General features: G+C 40.3%; 2 protein-coding genes across 4 annotated transcripts in view; one reads left to right on the top strand and one right to left on the bottom strand.

The window, feature by feature from the left end:
* C16H7orf50 (chromosome 16 C7orf50 homolog) overlaps positions 1–15,980 on the top strand; it is a 120,176-nt gene that overhangs the window by 39,009 nt on the left and 65,187 nt on the right. The gene's annotated exons all lie outside the window — the stretch shown is intronic.
* GPR146 (G protein-coupled receptor 146) overlaps positions 1,529–15,980 on the bottom strand; it is a 48,725-nt gene continuing 34,273 nt past the window's right edge. For 2 of the 3 annotated variants that reach the window (XM_066561124.1, XM_066561126.1), the window contains one exon: positions 1,529–6,239. In XM_066561124.1, coding sequence (XP_066417221.1) covers positions 5,191–6,195 — 1,005 coding nt within the window. In that variant the 5' untranslated portion in view covers positions 6,196–6,239 and the 3' untranslated portion in view covers positions 1,529–5,190. Of the gene's footprint in view, positions 6,240–8,871; positions 9,000–15,980 lie in introns of those variants that run through there. The other variant, XM_066561125.1, reaches the window with a different exon arrangement.

Genomic DNA, 15,980 nt, shown 5'->3' with positions numbered 1-15,980 from the left:
CACAGCTGCAGAAACTTAGGCAAGAATCAATTCCTCTCTGAGTCCTCAGCAAACAGTGGAACTGAGAGTGGCACTTGGGCAGGTTCTGCTTTTCTTGGTCTCATCAGTCCTGTGCTGCTGCAGTGAAGCTCACGAGGTCTCCAGCCCAGACACTGGGCTGCTTTCATTTTTATTAAGCAGTGATAAATGGGGCATCACTGATGCACAGCACAAAACCAATTTAATTGAATCTTAGTTTTAAGGAAGGAAAGAAAAGGTGCAGATGTAATTAAACTTCCTTCTGAGGTTTGTGGTAGCAGTGTCATATTTTCTTCCCAACCTTGGGAAAATATTCTCCTATTATATAGTAGTTGAGTGAGTATTTTTTGTGAGTGCTCCAAAATGTGGTTGACTTCTGTGATGTCTCTGTACTGACAGATAATGGCAGATTCAGGTTGTCAGCCTGGTTTGTACTGGTGTAAACATCTTGGCTTTGTTGTACCTGATCAGCCCTTTTTATTTGCTTTTATGTAGCTTTTCACTCTTCAAAACCCTGTGAGCTTGTGAACTTGCTGCTTATTAACTAACTCTGTTCTCACTGAAGATCCTTCAGTCTGTGTTGTATGTGATGGGTTTTACTAATCCAGCTGAGAAACACCTTTTTGTTGGTCGTATCCAAAAGCTCTGTGGAATGAAGGGTCAGAAATCACTGCTCTGTACTTGTTTAGAGACGCTGGCTCTCCTCTTCAAGAAAACACCCTGGAAAGCACTGTGTGGGAGTAAGGGCATCCTGTCAGAGACTAGGCTTTGATTAAATGGTGGAATATTGCAACTTCCACTCTGACAGTTGCCATTTTCATTTATTTCTGACTGAGACTTAAAACTTAGAAGTGCCTTGGACTGAGGGTTTTTTAAAAGAGTTTACCAGTAATCATTTTAAATAGAGTTTGCTGTTACTACTGTCTTCCTATGCTTCACAGAACACCGAAAGGGAATAAATGAATAATTTTGAAAGCACAGCCAGGAAAATATTTACATATATGTAGGGTAAATGAACTGATCCATGGGGAGTAATCTTTTGGCTATGTGCAGTAGTTACTGCAATGAATGTGTTACAGAGTATCTTAGATTTTTAGAAGCTGTGTTTTCTTTGGGATGCCAGAGGTGTGGGTTATTTTATTATGTTGTTCTGAGAACCAAGAGAATTTCTGCAGGAAGCTGATTGTGGCAGCACAAAGGAAAGGAAGTTGTCAGGATGTGGCCAATGTTTGCATTGATCTCCAGGTGCACTGTTACTTTGCCTCATTAATTGCAGGATTCTTTATTCTGAAAAAAGGCAGAGTATGTGCCTTTTAGCTTTCATTCCCAGCCAATTTCATGCTGATGAAAAATGAGATTTTAATAATGTCAAATTAAGGCCTGGAAATTTGACATCCAAGTTGTGCAATTTGTTATGTTTTGATTCAGTGAAGCCACATAGGTTTAGCTTTGTCTACAACAGCTTTTTATCAAGAGAGCAAATAAAAAATCACACATTTTATTGACCATGTACACTTGAACACTTTTTATTGAGAATGTATTATGAGTCAGTACTTCCTTTATGAAGCTTTCCATAAAGTCCATTTCTGTAGTTTTTTGACATGATATTGGAGTCCACATCTCTTCATTGTAATAGAACCAGAATAAGATTTCTAGTGGCTGATCACCTTCTTTCATTAACTGAAATTACATCTTCAGAGACCAACAAAATTTGATTCTGAAATGTAAACTTTTGAAACTAGGACCTCTACTAAGTTGGTCAGCAAGAACCTGTCTTGAGCTAGCTGTGTTAATAACTCAGATAGAAGCAGAACATGACATTTTTGTTAGTTGATTGATTGGACTTAATTAGCGGTTCAGCAAGAAGGCTGTAAGCCATAAATCAACTCAAATATTAAGTTTAATTTTGTGAGAAAATAACACTGTTAATAATGGCACTTAACTAGTGCTTACTTTCTAGTACACATTATATACATACAGAAGAATACAGTACACCTTCCTGTTCAGAGGTTTACATTTAAATGACACACTTTTAGAAATAATTTAATAAACTCTTTACAGATTCTTTTTACATCAGTAGGCTGATTTTTATCTTGCATATATACAGTATTTTTATTCATATCTATTTAAATGTGTAATAGATAAGCCCCTATTTACAGTCACCAGCAACCTTCAGGTATTTGAAATGGAAAGGCCCCATTCTCGAGAACTTTGTGTATTAAATGTTTGTCCATAAAAGTTCTTCCTAATTTATGATACTTTGTATTTCCTTAAGTATTTTACTGCACTTGCTCCTCTGCTGTTCTTTATATAAATACTGCAAAGCTCTCTCTTTTTGGGATGCTGCTCTTTCAGAGATACCAGATGAGGGTGCTGCAATTAAGTTCAGAATTCCCTTAGGAGAACAGCAGCAAGGCAGATCCACAGCACAGTTTCTTTGAGGCAACTAATAAATCAAATTAACTTTTCTAAGAGGTTGAGTGGATAGCAGTCTTGTTCATTAAATTATCCAAGTTTTTGTATCTGTGATTGCCATCACATTTAGTGTTTATCAAGGATACAGACAAACATCCATAGCTCTGTTGCAGTAAAAAGGATTAGGAAAAAATCAGATCGGATGCCCCATGGGTAAGTTCCATAAAAATCTGTCTTTCTACATCTCTTCAATAGCAGCTTCCATTTTACTACATAAATTTGTAATGTTGAATCACTGAGTAAGATTTGGATCATCGTAAAGGAGTCAGTGTGATGAAGTAAACATGAGCATTGAATGGTACCAGGTGTGCAAGGCAAGCAGGGATGGGAGAGAAATGACAGTTAAATAAATTGTGCAGAGAAGTGAAAAATGATAAAGAGAAATGACACAAGAGCCATGACCTGAAACTGAGAATTTAACACTGAGAGAAAGGAACAGAAATAAAGGCAACAATTCTTTTAGAGACAGAAAATCAGATGCCTTAAAAGAAGGAGGAAATGGAAGTAAGGAAGCAACATGGAAGTTGAAATTGCACTTAAAGTTGCCTGCTCAGCTGCACTGTTCTGGCAGTGTCCCAGTTCTGAAAGCCTCTATTCACACCAGATAAGCCAGTTCCTCCCTGCTGGAACTCCTCCTGCATAATGGCACAGAATTTCTTTAACAGATTTTACGTGAGAGATTTCATGTGGTGCATTAAGAGACCTAATTTTCCTCAGATGGGAAGAAGGAGTCTGTTTACTTGACAGCTGTAAGGAAAGATTTTGTTCTTAAGCACTTCTGTGTGGAAGTGAGCTTGAGTGCTCAAGATGTGTAGAAATTCACAGAAAATCTTTCAAGGTGGGCAAAACCAAGAAAGCAGCCAGTATCATGTGTGTCAGCAGAGAGGCACTCAATGAGTGAGTTGGACACAGCAATGAGGAACAGCTTAAGACCTTAACATGGTTTTCATCAACAGACTAAAACTGAAAACAGCACAGAAATAGATTATTTACTCTGTAGGCTTTAAGGGTTAAAATATCCAATAAAATATGAAAAGCTCTTAAAAAAAGTAAAGGTTAATGGAAAGTCTTCCACCAGGATGTTGATAACTTAGAGATGATTGTATATAAAGAAGATAAGCAAAGATGACTAAGGGAAGAAATTGCTTGATGGAAAAAGATCTGAAAGGTCTGTTCCTCAGAAAGTTCTTTTCACAGAACTTCAGTATGTGTCTCTGCTGACAGCCTAGGGCCAGTTATCAGACAAGATTGTGCTCTAAGCAATGGGAAGGGTTCAATTCTGGTCTTGCCCCATGTTTTTTTCTATGCCAGAAGCTTGAAAAGTCACATTTTTTTAATGATGTCATGTGGAATTTGAGTTGTGCTGTAATAGATTAAGCAATGAAATGACGCTGTTTCATGAATCAAGTGACAAAAATGTCTTGGGGCCCCACACCAGTGGGAGAACATCAGCTCCACTTGCACCCCCTTCCTGTCCCCTCCTGTCATTAATGCAACAGCAGCACAAGGACAGGTAGTTTTTGGGTCAGTGCTGTGTAGCTCGTTGTCCTAACTGTTTATGTGCTTCCTGCAGCATGTCTGTGTTTCTCACGTATTTCATATAATCAGTAAAATTCTTTACTTTGTATCCAAGAATCCCAATGGAAGGCTTTTTTGAGAGGTCAGCAAAGAGCTGATGCTGACTGGGATTCCTATATTGAGGAATTTTATATGGTTTCCAAACCTCCAGTGATGTCTTAGATTAAAGAGAGTTTAATTTACTTGTTGCAAACATATCCCTTGAAAATACAAAATGTTAATCATAAACATATTTATTTTTTAAGATAATTATTCTTGTTACATGAACATATGTGGACCATAACACTTAGCCAGACAATCTTTACTAGTTAAATTCTGATTTAACTTTGTAAACCACTGTGTCCTTCATTTTAATATGTGGAACAAACATCTCTGAGTTCCGTCAGAATTAGTTAATAAATATTTCTGAATTCCTGAAATGTTTTAGGATACAAACAAAGCACTGGAAAATTAAAAGACATTTTTGTTATTTGTTGTAGCTTAAAGAAAAAAATCACTTTACCATAAATGTTAAAACAGGTTAGTTTGTGTGAGAAAATAATTTCTGAAAAAAGTAAATTAGGCCTCTTTCAGAGGGGGAATCAGTGATGGAGAAAGAAATTAAATAATTTAATTTATAATTAACATTTACTATTTGGACATGTATAATTGGGTCATATGATCTTCAGTAAAGATCAACTATATAATCTTCATTGAAAAATTCTATTTACTTCATCAAGGATAGCACTATCACTTCTTTGTACAGAAAACAAGGTAATACCTTTTTCTATACAAGATACAAGGTGCTGTGTCTTCAGTCAAGACTTCAATAAACTGCTTAGTGATTTCTTCAGAGAGGAAGATCAGAGCCATGAAAACAGAGTTTATCCTCTGTCAGCAGTTCAGTGCACTGAAGGTATCTGATGTCACAGGTAATGCAGCACACAGGCCAGAGCCTCACACCACTTCAGCAAACAACTACTGGAAAATTAAGACTCTTGCATTCAACTGCAATGGAAGCTCCTTCCAGCCTCTTGGTTGGGACTCTCACACGTCTCTGAGTGCCAACACAGCAGCGTCACAGTCCCAGCACTGAGCAGCCAGTGCTGCAGTCACAGAGCACCAGGGGTTGGGTCACACCTATGTCATGACCTGCTGTACCACTGTGCGCTCGTGAGAACACCCCTGGTTCCCACAGTGTATCTTTTTAAGCAAACGGCGTAATTTGTTGGGGAAGTTTTTGTTGATGTATCTGTAGAGCAGAGGCATGACAAAGCTGCTGGAGAAAGCCAGGAATTTTGACAGAATCGTGGCAAAGTGTAATATTTGAATGGAATTTACATCTGGAATTCTTCCTCGTAGGTTAGTAAACGTGCTTACCAAGAGAATAACGTAATAGGGTGTCCAGAGGGTGAACTGTGTGCAGACTGTGGCAATCAGCAGCCTGTGCACTGAGGGATCCAAGCGCCCAGTGTCCTGATCCAGTGGCGTGGCCTCCTTGCGGATCCGCAGGATCAGCGTCAGCGCGTAGAGAACGGCGATGGCGGGCACGACGTACCCGATGAACACCATGATGGCATCCGCTGCCTCCTGGTTCTGCATCTTGGAACACTCGATTATTTTGGTGGACACGTGGTTGCAGACATAGAACAGGAGAGATGAAAAGCTTGTGAGCATGGCCCCGCCCCAGATGAACCCGCAGACGTGTTTGGTGTTGTACACACTGGACATGTAAGTCCTGGGCAGGGCACGTTCAATGTAGTAGTCCAGACTGAGCAGAGTGGTAGAGTACATGGTAACCAACGATGAGACGTTGAATAAAATAAGGAAGGTAATATAAACTTCATTGTTGGAATTCCAGATGGCCCATTTTGTATTGGCAAGACCCAGCAGGTACATTGGTGCCAGAGTGTTGATGATGAGGCCGGCAATGGCAATGTTGACAAAGTACACATCTGGCATAGTCATAGTAGCTTTGTTGTAGAGGTTAACTAGGACCAGCAGGCCATTGTAACAAAGGCCAATTGGGAAACATATAATGAGGTAGAGAAGGGAAAAGATGGAAAGCACAAGGTCAAAGTCATGGCAGAGATGCTGGTCCTCACTGTTCTCAGTACTGTTGATTAAGGCTTCACAGCTCCACATAGTGATTTTAGCTTTTGTGTCTTCTTTGCTGGTTACCAGCTTTTCTGTAGAGAGAGAAATAGTGAAAGCATTGTTAAAATATTACATCAGAAATGAAATGCAAAGTACTGTGAAGAAAACATTTTGAACTTCAAGATTATACGATCACATAACTGATGTTGTTAGTCTAGAAGAAAGTAAACAGTTATTCAAAATTTCATTATACTAATACATGTTCTGCAGTTTTGATTTAAATGAAACTAGTGGCAAATCAGTTGATACAGAACACTCAACAGAAGGAAATTGTAAACTATCATTAAGTATTGATGTATATATGAATACTTATGCAATTTTTTGACAACTGTCAAACAGCACCTTGTATATAGCTAAAAGTACATAAGGTAACTACTGAAGAGTAGAAGGATATAAACTGAAGCACAAATCTCCACAGTATGATGGGAAATAGAGATCTCCTAACATCTTAAATAAGCTTTACCTTAAAAAAAAAGTTTCTTAGGAGGCACATCTAAGGCAGTATGGTGGATGTGTATTGGATCACTGATAAAATTGACAAAGACTAGAGGATACTGGGAAATGAGGTGTAAGGGGGGGTTGGTTTTGTTGTGGGTTTGTTTTTTTTTTTAAATAGGTCAGTTTGTATTCAGACTTCCTACCATATAACCATTTCGTTTCAAAAAAACAATGGACCTCTGTAGTCCAGGGAACCTAATATCAGGGCAGCCTGACTTTCCAAAAGGCAAGAATCAGCTATCATTTCCTCTCAAAATAGCTCAAATTCTTTAAAAAGTATGCTACTATCAGCAGTTGTAGCCCAGCCATCTTTGCTTTATCGTCAGTAGAGATAGCATTTTAACTGAAACCAAGTGAACTTCAAAGCAGTCATGTAAAGTTGCTTTCCAAAATGCAGGAATGAGAAATAATCTCTAAAGTACAACTCAAAACAGGCAGAGCCTTAAAATCATGGTTGTTACTGATGGCATTTCAGGGGCAGTGTAGAGCTGGTGCAGCAGGTGATTCCCCGTGTCACGTACTCTGCCCGTCACACACTCCCGTGGTTTTGTGTGCTCCTCTGTCAGCACCTATAGCAAAGTGTAAGTACACGTACCTGGATTCTTTCCAGAGGGAGAGCAAGATTTAATCAATCCACAATAAACATTGTGCAATGAAAATGAATGCTACTAGACAACATGCTATACTCCATGAACCAGGTGGCTAAATTATACTGTGTGGGGTCTGTGAGCATACAGTACGTGACTGCATCTCCCTGGTGCTAATCCTCTGACTCTTCAGCCATAGTACAAAATTTGTCCCAAAACTGTGTCAACTTCCATGTGTTATTTCCCACTGCAGTTGTTTTGTGTGCATTTTTCTTCTAAATAACATAAGCTGAGCCAAAAGTCAGGCTAAAAATACAGTAATTTTAGCTGGGCAAGCAAATATTTATTCCACTGTCCCATGTTGGATTTCCTCAGAGAACTGGCTTCTGTGGCAGCACCAGAAGTTCTATTGTTTTCAAAGGTTGTTTTCACCTTTGTGGGAAAACTTGACTTTTTTTGGTTCATTTTCTCACATTAGTTCTTCAGCTATACTGTTGTGTTGAGCGGACCATATCATATCTTTATGTTGTCTATCTATCCTCATTCTATTTTTGAGCACCGATAACAACCCCGTTTGTTTTCAGGAAGCATCTGTTGGTTTAAGATTTTAAGAAAGAAAAAGAACAACTGGTTTTTTCACAGTTGAAGGCAACCAAAACTACATCTCATTGAACTGTTATGACTCGATTCAAGCCAAGCAGCAGACTGGAACTAGATATTGCAAATATATGTATTCTGGTGAGTGCAAAGGTGACTAAGCACAGACATGGGTACAATCACGTAATTCCATTATGTAGGTTTATCCTTAAGCATGTAGCTTTGATTACTCCAGACTGAATTACATCAGCCACTGAATAACTTGCCTGTATATTGTCTCAGAAGATCAACTGTGTTTCCTATCAGGCTTTGTATTTTACAGAGCAGGGGGATGTCTGGTTTCACAAATGGTTTTAGTCATTACCCTTATTTTTTCTTTATGTCCTCCAAGTGCGGTTAAACACTACAGTTCTGTTTTAATGACAGAAGTGGCAGGCCATTCATTCTGTTAAACAGTAATCTTAGGAAAGTGACGATATTTACCTCTGAAATGAGCAAAAATAAGCCCCAAAACTAAAATACTTTCTCGGAAAACCTTCTTGGTGACTTTAAAGTTCCCAGGTGAGGTATTTCTGCGGCTGAAGCCCCAATCCCCGGTGCTGAATGCTGACTTACCAGCGAAGGCACTGACCCTGTTCCGTGTGCAGTGCAGGCCCCGCTCGCATCCCGCCCCCGGCCGTGCCTTTTGTCAGTGCCAGGGCGGCTCTGCCGTGCCGGGCTCGCTCCCGGAGTGACCGTGCAGGAGCGCGGCTCGCCCGCTCCGCGCTCACCGGCAGCCCTGCAGCCCCGGCTCCCTTCTGTTGCATAAGTGCAGGCTGCAGCAGCCTCTTGTTTACAGTGCCCCGGCTGCGGCGGCCCCAGCGCTGTCCGGATCCTCCGTTCCCACCCCGGGATCGCGCTGGATCCGAGCCCGCCCGCCCGCCGGGGCAGCGGCACCGCGCGTCCCGCCCGCAGCTCCTCTGGCGGCCCCGCCGCCTCTCACCTTTAATTCCCGTGAGCCGCTGCCCCCAGCCGCCCTCCCGAGGCACCGAGCCGGCCGCCAGGCCCCGGCGTGGCTCTCCCGGGGATCATGGTGCTGGCCCGGCACCGCGCTGGGAGCCGCTGCCTGCGCTGCACTTGTTTTGCCTCTCTAAGTTACTCACAAGTTTCTGCTTGGCTTGGCAGGCGCCTGGCCCCTCCCTTCCCCTGTTTACAGCCAGTTTCAAGAAGTGACAGGTTGTGCTCGGAGCTGTTGGATCCAGCTCGCTTTGTAGTCCCTGGGTTTCGGATTTACTGCTTAAAATCCATGGGCATGCAGGTTTGTTATGGTTTTGTCATCGGTGCTGGGGTTCTGCAGGGCTGCTGCAGAGCCCGTGCCATTCCCTGCAAGTGCAGTCAACAGCCTTCACTCAAGAGCGTGGGTTTATTTTTAACTCAGGATGAGAATATGTAGCTTTGAGGTTTCATTTTCATAGGCCATATATCCTGGACAATCGGTATTTAAAAATTCCTGTACTACAAAGTGCACAGGTTCTTGTGGTGTTGGCTAACATAAACTAGCTTTTAAAACAAGGTAGGAAGAAAAGTTTCTGAGTGTTTACTTTGAATTTGGAGATGGTTTTGGTGTTGTGAAAAGGTGTTACAACATAACCCTCATTTTGTGGTGGTGTTACGAGTTCTATTCTGCTTCCTTTTTAAAAAAGTTGATTAATCTCAAGGATATTTGCATTTCACTTGCAGTTAATAGATGTGAATGCTTATATTTAAGACAACTTTAAAATGGATCACTTCTTGAAAGAGCTTTTGAACTGCAGATTGATAATTTATCCCATAATGAATTTTTTCCTGTGGTTGTTCTGTTGTTTATATGGAAACTCCTCAGACTAATGAAAAGGGACTACCTTTGAAGTATGTTTCCAACTGATATTACCAACCCAAACAGAGAGCTGCCTTTTTCAAAATAATTTGTCTTATATTTAGAAATTCTGAAGCTTTATTCCATAGCAAATAAACACCAATGTAGTATCCCTCATTAGGAAAAATAAGCAGCTGTATATGAAATAAATACCGGAAAAACACAAAACCTGAGATTAGCTCAGTTGTTTAGAGCATGATGCTAACACCAACTTTGTGGGTTTGATCTCCATATGGGCCATTTATCTGGACTAGGTCTTTGTGGGTCCCTTCCAACTCTTGAGTATCCTGTGAAGTCTAAAAACGGTCATCCTGCTTGTCTTGAGTTACTCAATCTGACCACAGTTTGTATGTAAATGTTCATTACAAATATTGGAAAACCACTGCAGCTCCCAAAAGCAGAAAATTCCCCTGTTCCTGTTCGATAGACAGTCCACAGAGAGAATTTTGTGTGTGCTGTGGATAACTTCATCTTACAAACTGTGGCATCACATTTTTGGTGCTTCAGAACTTTGGAAGGACTTTAATCATCCTAAGTTTACCAGGGAAACAGCAAAGTAGGAAAGGTATTCGTGTAGAAGCACTTTTAGAGTGCTCATACTTGGCCAAAAGCCAATTTCCTTACACTCCATTAAAGCTGAAGGTGGTTTTATTTAGATAACAATGTCCATGAAGTACTTAAGAAAAAACTTCTTGCAACACAGCACAAGAAGTTGACAGCGCTTGGTGGCAAAGATTATTTTAGAAAGGAGCCACAAAATGAACTTTAAATAATGAGAAAAAAATGAAGTTCTGCTCAGTTGTCTTACATAGACCATAGCTGCAGTCAAGCTTTTTCAGATATTTCCATTCATAATGCAGCACTAAGTTGCAGAGCAGGTTGGGTAAGAGTTTGAAGCGTGACCATTCTACGCTTGGATTGTTTTATTTGACTTAAAAATCCAACCTTTCATCCTGCTGCAGCACTGTCTCTTTTCTCTGCAGATTTTTTTGTTTATACAACACATGGTTTGTCTACTTGCTCTATTATCATCTATGTGTGATGTAGCTCTTACCTGGTTTTTCTGACCTCTCAGTGTGTTTTCACAAGCTGTGGTATCATTATAAACTAATAGCTGGCAAAGTACATAGCTAATAAAGCTGTTGCCAGCAAGCTAAGTCTCTGAACATGCCAAACACTTGTACCTTTGTCACGTCCTCTTGAGTTCCCACAGGATCTCAGTTCCTACAGACTGAAACCTGGTGCTGCCTCGGGGAAGGCTGGGCCATACACAGAGCTTTGCTGGGCAGCACAGATTTGCTTCAGATCTAGACTGAGCAAACTAAAAATCATGGCCAGAAGTGCTGTATATATATATAAACCATGGCTTAGTAGATTGTCAGCTCTTCATCAGGGTTTGAAAGGTGCTTTTTGAAAGGGGCATGCTGAATATTACTTATGGATTATTTTTTAAAACTTTAAATAATGGATGACCAATTTTTTTGGAAAATTAGAAACCTACAATTAGTTGTACATCAAGGAGAACACACTGAATTCTTAAGTGCTGGAGAGTGAAGTGTCACATTGCTGTTCCCTCTCAGTCTGGGTAGCATGACATTTCTTTAGGCTTACTAGCTTATATACATACCATAGGGATTAGCAAATGACTTCTAGGCTGGACATACAGAAAAGTAAAGCTAAATAGCTCAGGTTAGATGTGAGGGGGAGAAATGCAGCAGTGCAAGCAAGTAGGAATATACTTTTCTCATGCAGTTGCTGAGTTGCTGCTGTTTATAATGTAATGATACAGCTCAGATAAAATGCTTTTAACATGAGTGGAGAGGAAAATCCTGCTCGATACTGGGGGCTGGGCTGAAAAACAGGCCCCTTCCAACCCTGTCATTTATGTCTTTGTGGTGCAACCATTGACCAGTTTGGCAGGGGAAGTTCATAATTGATACTGGTTCCATTTAAAATGTGGTTAATTCAGTGCAATGTAAGGTGAAAGAAGGCACAATCAAACAACAGGGTTAATTGATACAAAGTAGCATTGAATATAATAAGCCTATGTTGGATATTTTAAAAAGTACAAATCAAAAAGCAAGGACAGGTCAGTCGAAAAGGAAGGGAACAAGGGGTTTGCCACTCATGGCAAGTCAGCTCATGGAAGAGCAGTCACCCAACATTCTGGTCCTGCTGATTTCACCCTTCATTAGGCTCAGGTTTTGGTTTTCTAAACCCTTTCCCTTTGCTATATAACTTGCTTTAATAGCAGCATCGCAATAATTAATAATTAAAGTAAACCCAGGATTTTTCACCTACGTAACCCAACTCTTGGCTACTCCCACTTGATTCTGCACAATTTGAGTGCTGTGAACCCATTTCCAGCTTTATAGGTAATTGCCTTCCTTTGGACCAATGTTTTTCCTTTAACATTCCTTCTCTCCATGCATAAATTCTTATGTGCATTTCCTGATTTCCTAAAATACCCCTTGAGTTTCCTATCTGCCTGGCCAACGTTTTCATCTTTATCTCTCCCTGATCACTCCCTTACAATTAACACTGCACCTCCCATCATCATTTGCTCATATGACACACACACACGGTATCCCATCCAAATGATGACAGGGCTTCCAAGCGTGACACACTTTCACTTCTTCTTTGTGACTTTTCTGTGGGATATGTCAGGCTGTTCTTTGGTATTTTGGATCAGCAGCAAAGATTACATTCTCAAGAACTGTAAGGGTGCATTTCTGTTGCACGTGGCACGAGTACAGAGATACCCGTGTTCCTGAAATTGGTCTTTGCATTTTGCATTGGTCCCCCTTTGATGTTGCTCACTCTGCTTTTCCAGAAATTCTGAATGTATGTTGTCTTCAGAGCTCCTTCCTATGGGTGGGAGACCTTTGTTATTGTTCCACAGATGTTGGCAACCCCCTTCTCATTTGTTTATCCTCTCATTCTGTGAGCACCATCTTTGTGGTGAATCATTTGCATAGCAGCTACCTGGTGATTGGGATCCCACTTGTGCCATGATAATCTGCTTACTGCCCTGGCCTCCTGGCAACCTGCTAAACAGATGCTTTTTCCCTCCTGTTTTGACCTTTTGTTGTTGTTATTTAGCATTGTTATTATTTAATATATAAATAATATGTAAAATTATTAATGTAATATAGTTATTAGCAATGTCAGTTGCACATTTGGTCTCTGTTTAGATTGTTCAGCTCTTTGGGAATCTGAGTTCATATAAGGCCATGTCAAAAGTAAGTCTGCAAATTGCTGCCATGGGTCACTAAGCATCAAGAAATGAGTTCAGATGGGCTTTTTGTTTGGAAGAAGGAAGAAAACTGGATTTTAAGGTATGGCAACTTTTTTTTTAGGATGTGCATATTCTCTAATAGGTTAGAACTGCAGGACTTTCTTCTGTTTTTAGAGTTCATAGAAGGTTGCTCAGAACAATGTGTGTATCCATCAGAAATTAATAATTGTATTTGCTTTAGTTTCTCTTTCTCCCTCTCAATTTCTAAGCAGCTTAAAGCTTATGAGAACAGACAATATACTCCAATAAAGGAAGATAAAAAAGATCAGCTACTCTGGAAACCATAATCAAAACTGCTAAATGGTGTGTTTAAGAGCCCTTTAGATCTGCTGGAGAGTGGCAGTGTTGTGGTGCTCTGGAAGGTTGTAAAAACTACCTACCATGGGGTGGAAGTTCTGTGGAGAGGAGATAGCCCAGCACTGCAGCCCCTAAGGATTTATGTTGGAGGAGTCCCTTTTTCAGACACAGATGCTATCTGCCAGGCACATCTCCCACTCCAGGTAAATCCTGCCTTTTTGTGCTGTTCATTTCTTTGCAGTGCAGCCTCTGTGGCAGCTGGGTTGCAGTGGCTGTGCCCTCCTGGCAGCTGCTGGGGATCAGCTGCACTGGAGGCTCTGCACGGGTTAACTCCACAAACTCAGCATTGTTTTGTTAAGTTCTCCCTGTCCCAGCATGGATGAGTGGCACTGATGGTGCTGCTCCACCCCTTCCTGACTTAGCTTTATCACTGAATTCTGTAACAGCCTCTATATGGAAAACATGAGATATTGTTTCTTTTTAAATGTTTCTGTGCAGCGAGAAAGAATGCACTAAAGAGTGGACAGTAGAGCTTTTAGTACTTAAAGACTTCATCACTGCAAAAAGTGAAATACCTTATTTTTTTTCAGCTCTAAAGGTGAGGATTCCATCAGGAAGAATGACTTTACACATGCCATGAGATACAATTTGGAGATGCTCTAATACCCACTAGATAATGCTTTTTAAAAAGATTAAGCTATATGCAAAACAAAGCCTGAGTAATTTTCCTAGTATTCCTATTCACTTCCAGGAACTTATGGCGTATTAAATATCAGGAATAATTAGAATGAGTGCAGTATTAGAAAATCAGCTTACGTAAGGTGCTTCCAGTTCTGGATTTTATAAAGTTGACCAGTTGGAATACAAGAAGTGACAGCTTTTAAGCATCAGCAGAGTAGATGGCGCCACTCAGAGTGCTGAACAGCCAGTTAGCACTGCTGCAGCTCTGCTCCATGTTTTCAGAGCACTTGGAAGCTGATTTTGATGTAGTTATCCCACTTTAAAACTAAGTACCAGCAACCTTAAATAGCATTTAGTGTCAAGATGACTGAAAGTTGTTATGTATATGTATTAACTCTTTTAACTGCTTCACTGAAAACAAACTTCTAAAAAAATTTAACCTTTGTGAGATTTTTCAGGCTGCTTGTAACTAGTGAGCCACAGAAACAAAAAAAAAATTAATTTAGAAATAGAGAAGATTTCAGTTTCTGGGAGAGCATACAAGCAAGTAAATTCCTTCAGTTTAAAACTGAATGTAAGTTGCAGATTCTTTTAGTATGAAGTACTGCAACTCAGTGGATTTAACAAGGGGTACAGACTCCTTCAGAAGGCATCTTTACTGTTGTGATGTTGATGCTCAGAGCAGCTGGGACTTTATCCCACAGTTTTTAATCAAACTATTTCATTCATTTATTCTGACTTCAGGAACTTAATAGACTCAGTGGGTGATTTTGTTAATAAATTTTTCATAACTTGCAATCATTGATGTTTAAATATAAGTTTTGCCCCCAGTGCCTACAGCCACTTAAACTGTAGAGCAACAGGTCAGTTAAGACTGGTTTGTGGGAAAAAATTCATGAAAGTTACTTGTTCCTGTTTTTTTATGTAAAGATCATCATATCATAGAAACTTCTGCTGAGTCCTTTCTAATATTTGAGATAATATAAAAGACAGTTTTATGGTAAAATTTGTTTAGGTAATGTCTTTAATAAGTGCAAACAGGTCATTTGCACAGAGAGCAGGTGCTGGATCTCTGCATTTCCAGCATTTTGGAATTGCCCAGGTTCTAGGTAAGGAATGTTTGTACTTCTGGTTCATGTAAATCAGCATCATTCCAGTAAAGAAGGCAGATTCTCACCAATCAAAATGAATGCAAATTATGGTAATTCTGGGCTTTGCTGACTGAATTTATTCCAGGAAGAGAGTGTCAAAAGGTGCACGGCCTGTGCTGGAATTACTGTGTAAATGAGCTGGCCCTGTGAGCTGGCAGGGTGGAAACTGCAGTTCTTATCTTCCCCCGCTGTTTGTCAGCTTCACCCGTGCTCAGGGAACTCTGCTGAAATTTGGCAGTACAGAAACATTCCCCAGAGATCTTTTGGTGCCAGTTGCAGAGCCTGGCAGGAGGCACAGATGGTACTTTTCCTGGAAACTATAACATAATGCTGTTTCCTATTAGACACACTGGTGAGAGCTGACTCGGTGACTTAATCAGCCAGAGCATCACGTTGGCTGGGGAGGAAACTCTTGTGGAACAGACCCTGACCACAGGGTTTCCAGTAAAAGCAGAAATATTGACATAGTTCCTTATCAGATAGCATATAGAAGAATTATAAAACTAGTTTGAATTTGAAGGGAAAAATCAGCCCTCAGAGTTGTACTAAGGCTGAAATGACTTCAAAATTTGTCACATCCGCTGGAGATAAACATATCTTTCTGTTAATTGCTGGCAAGTCTGAGACATCTTGTTCCTGACACTCCTGTGGCTTTTAATTTTCACTGCTTGGTGAAGGAAATAGCATTTTCTAGCTGACTTCTGGATGAACTTGCATAATTACTGATTACATCTTATTCCATTTATAATGTGTGAATAAAATACTATAAA

The sequence above is a fragment of the Molothrus aeneus genome, chromosome 16 (assembly GCF_037042795.1).
Source record: "Molothrus aeneus isolate 106 chromosome 16, BPBGC_Maene_1.0, whole genome shotgun sequence".
NCBI classification, from domain to species: Eukaryota; Metazoa; Chordata; class Aves; order Passeriformes; family Icteridae; genus Molothrus; species Molothrus aeneus.
The sequence above is the reverse complement of the archived record's forward strand: the minus strand, read 5'-3'. Positions and strand labels throughout refer to the sequence as shown.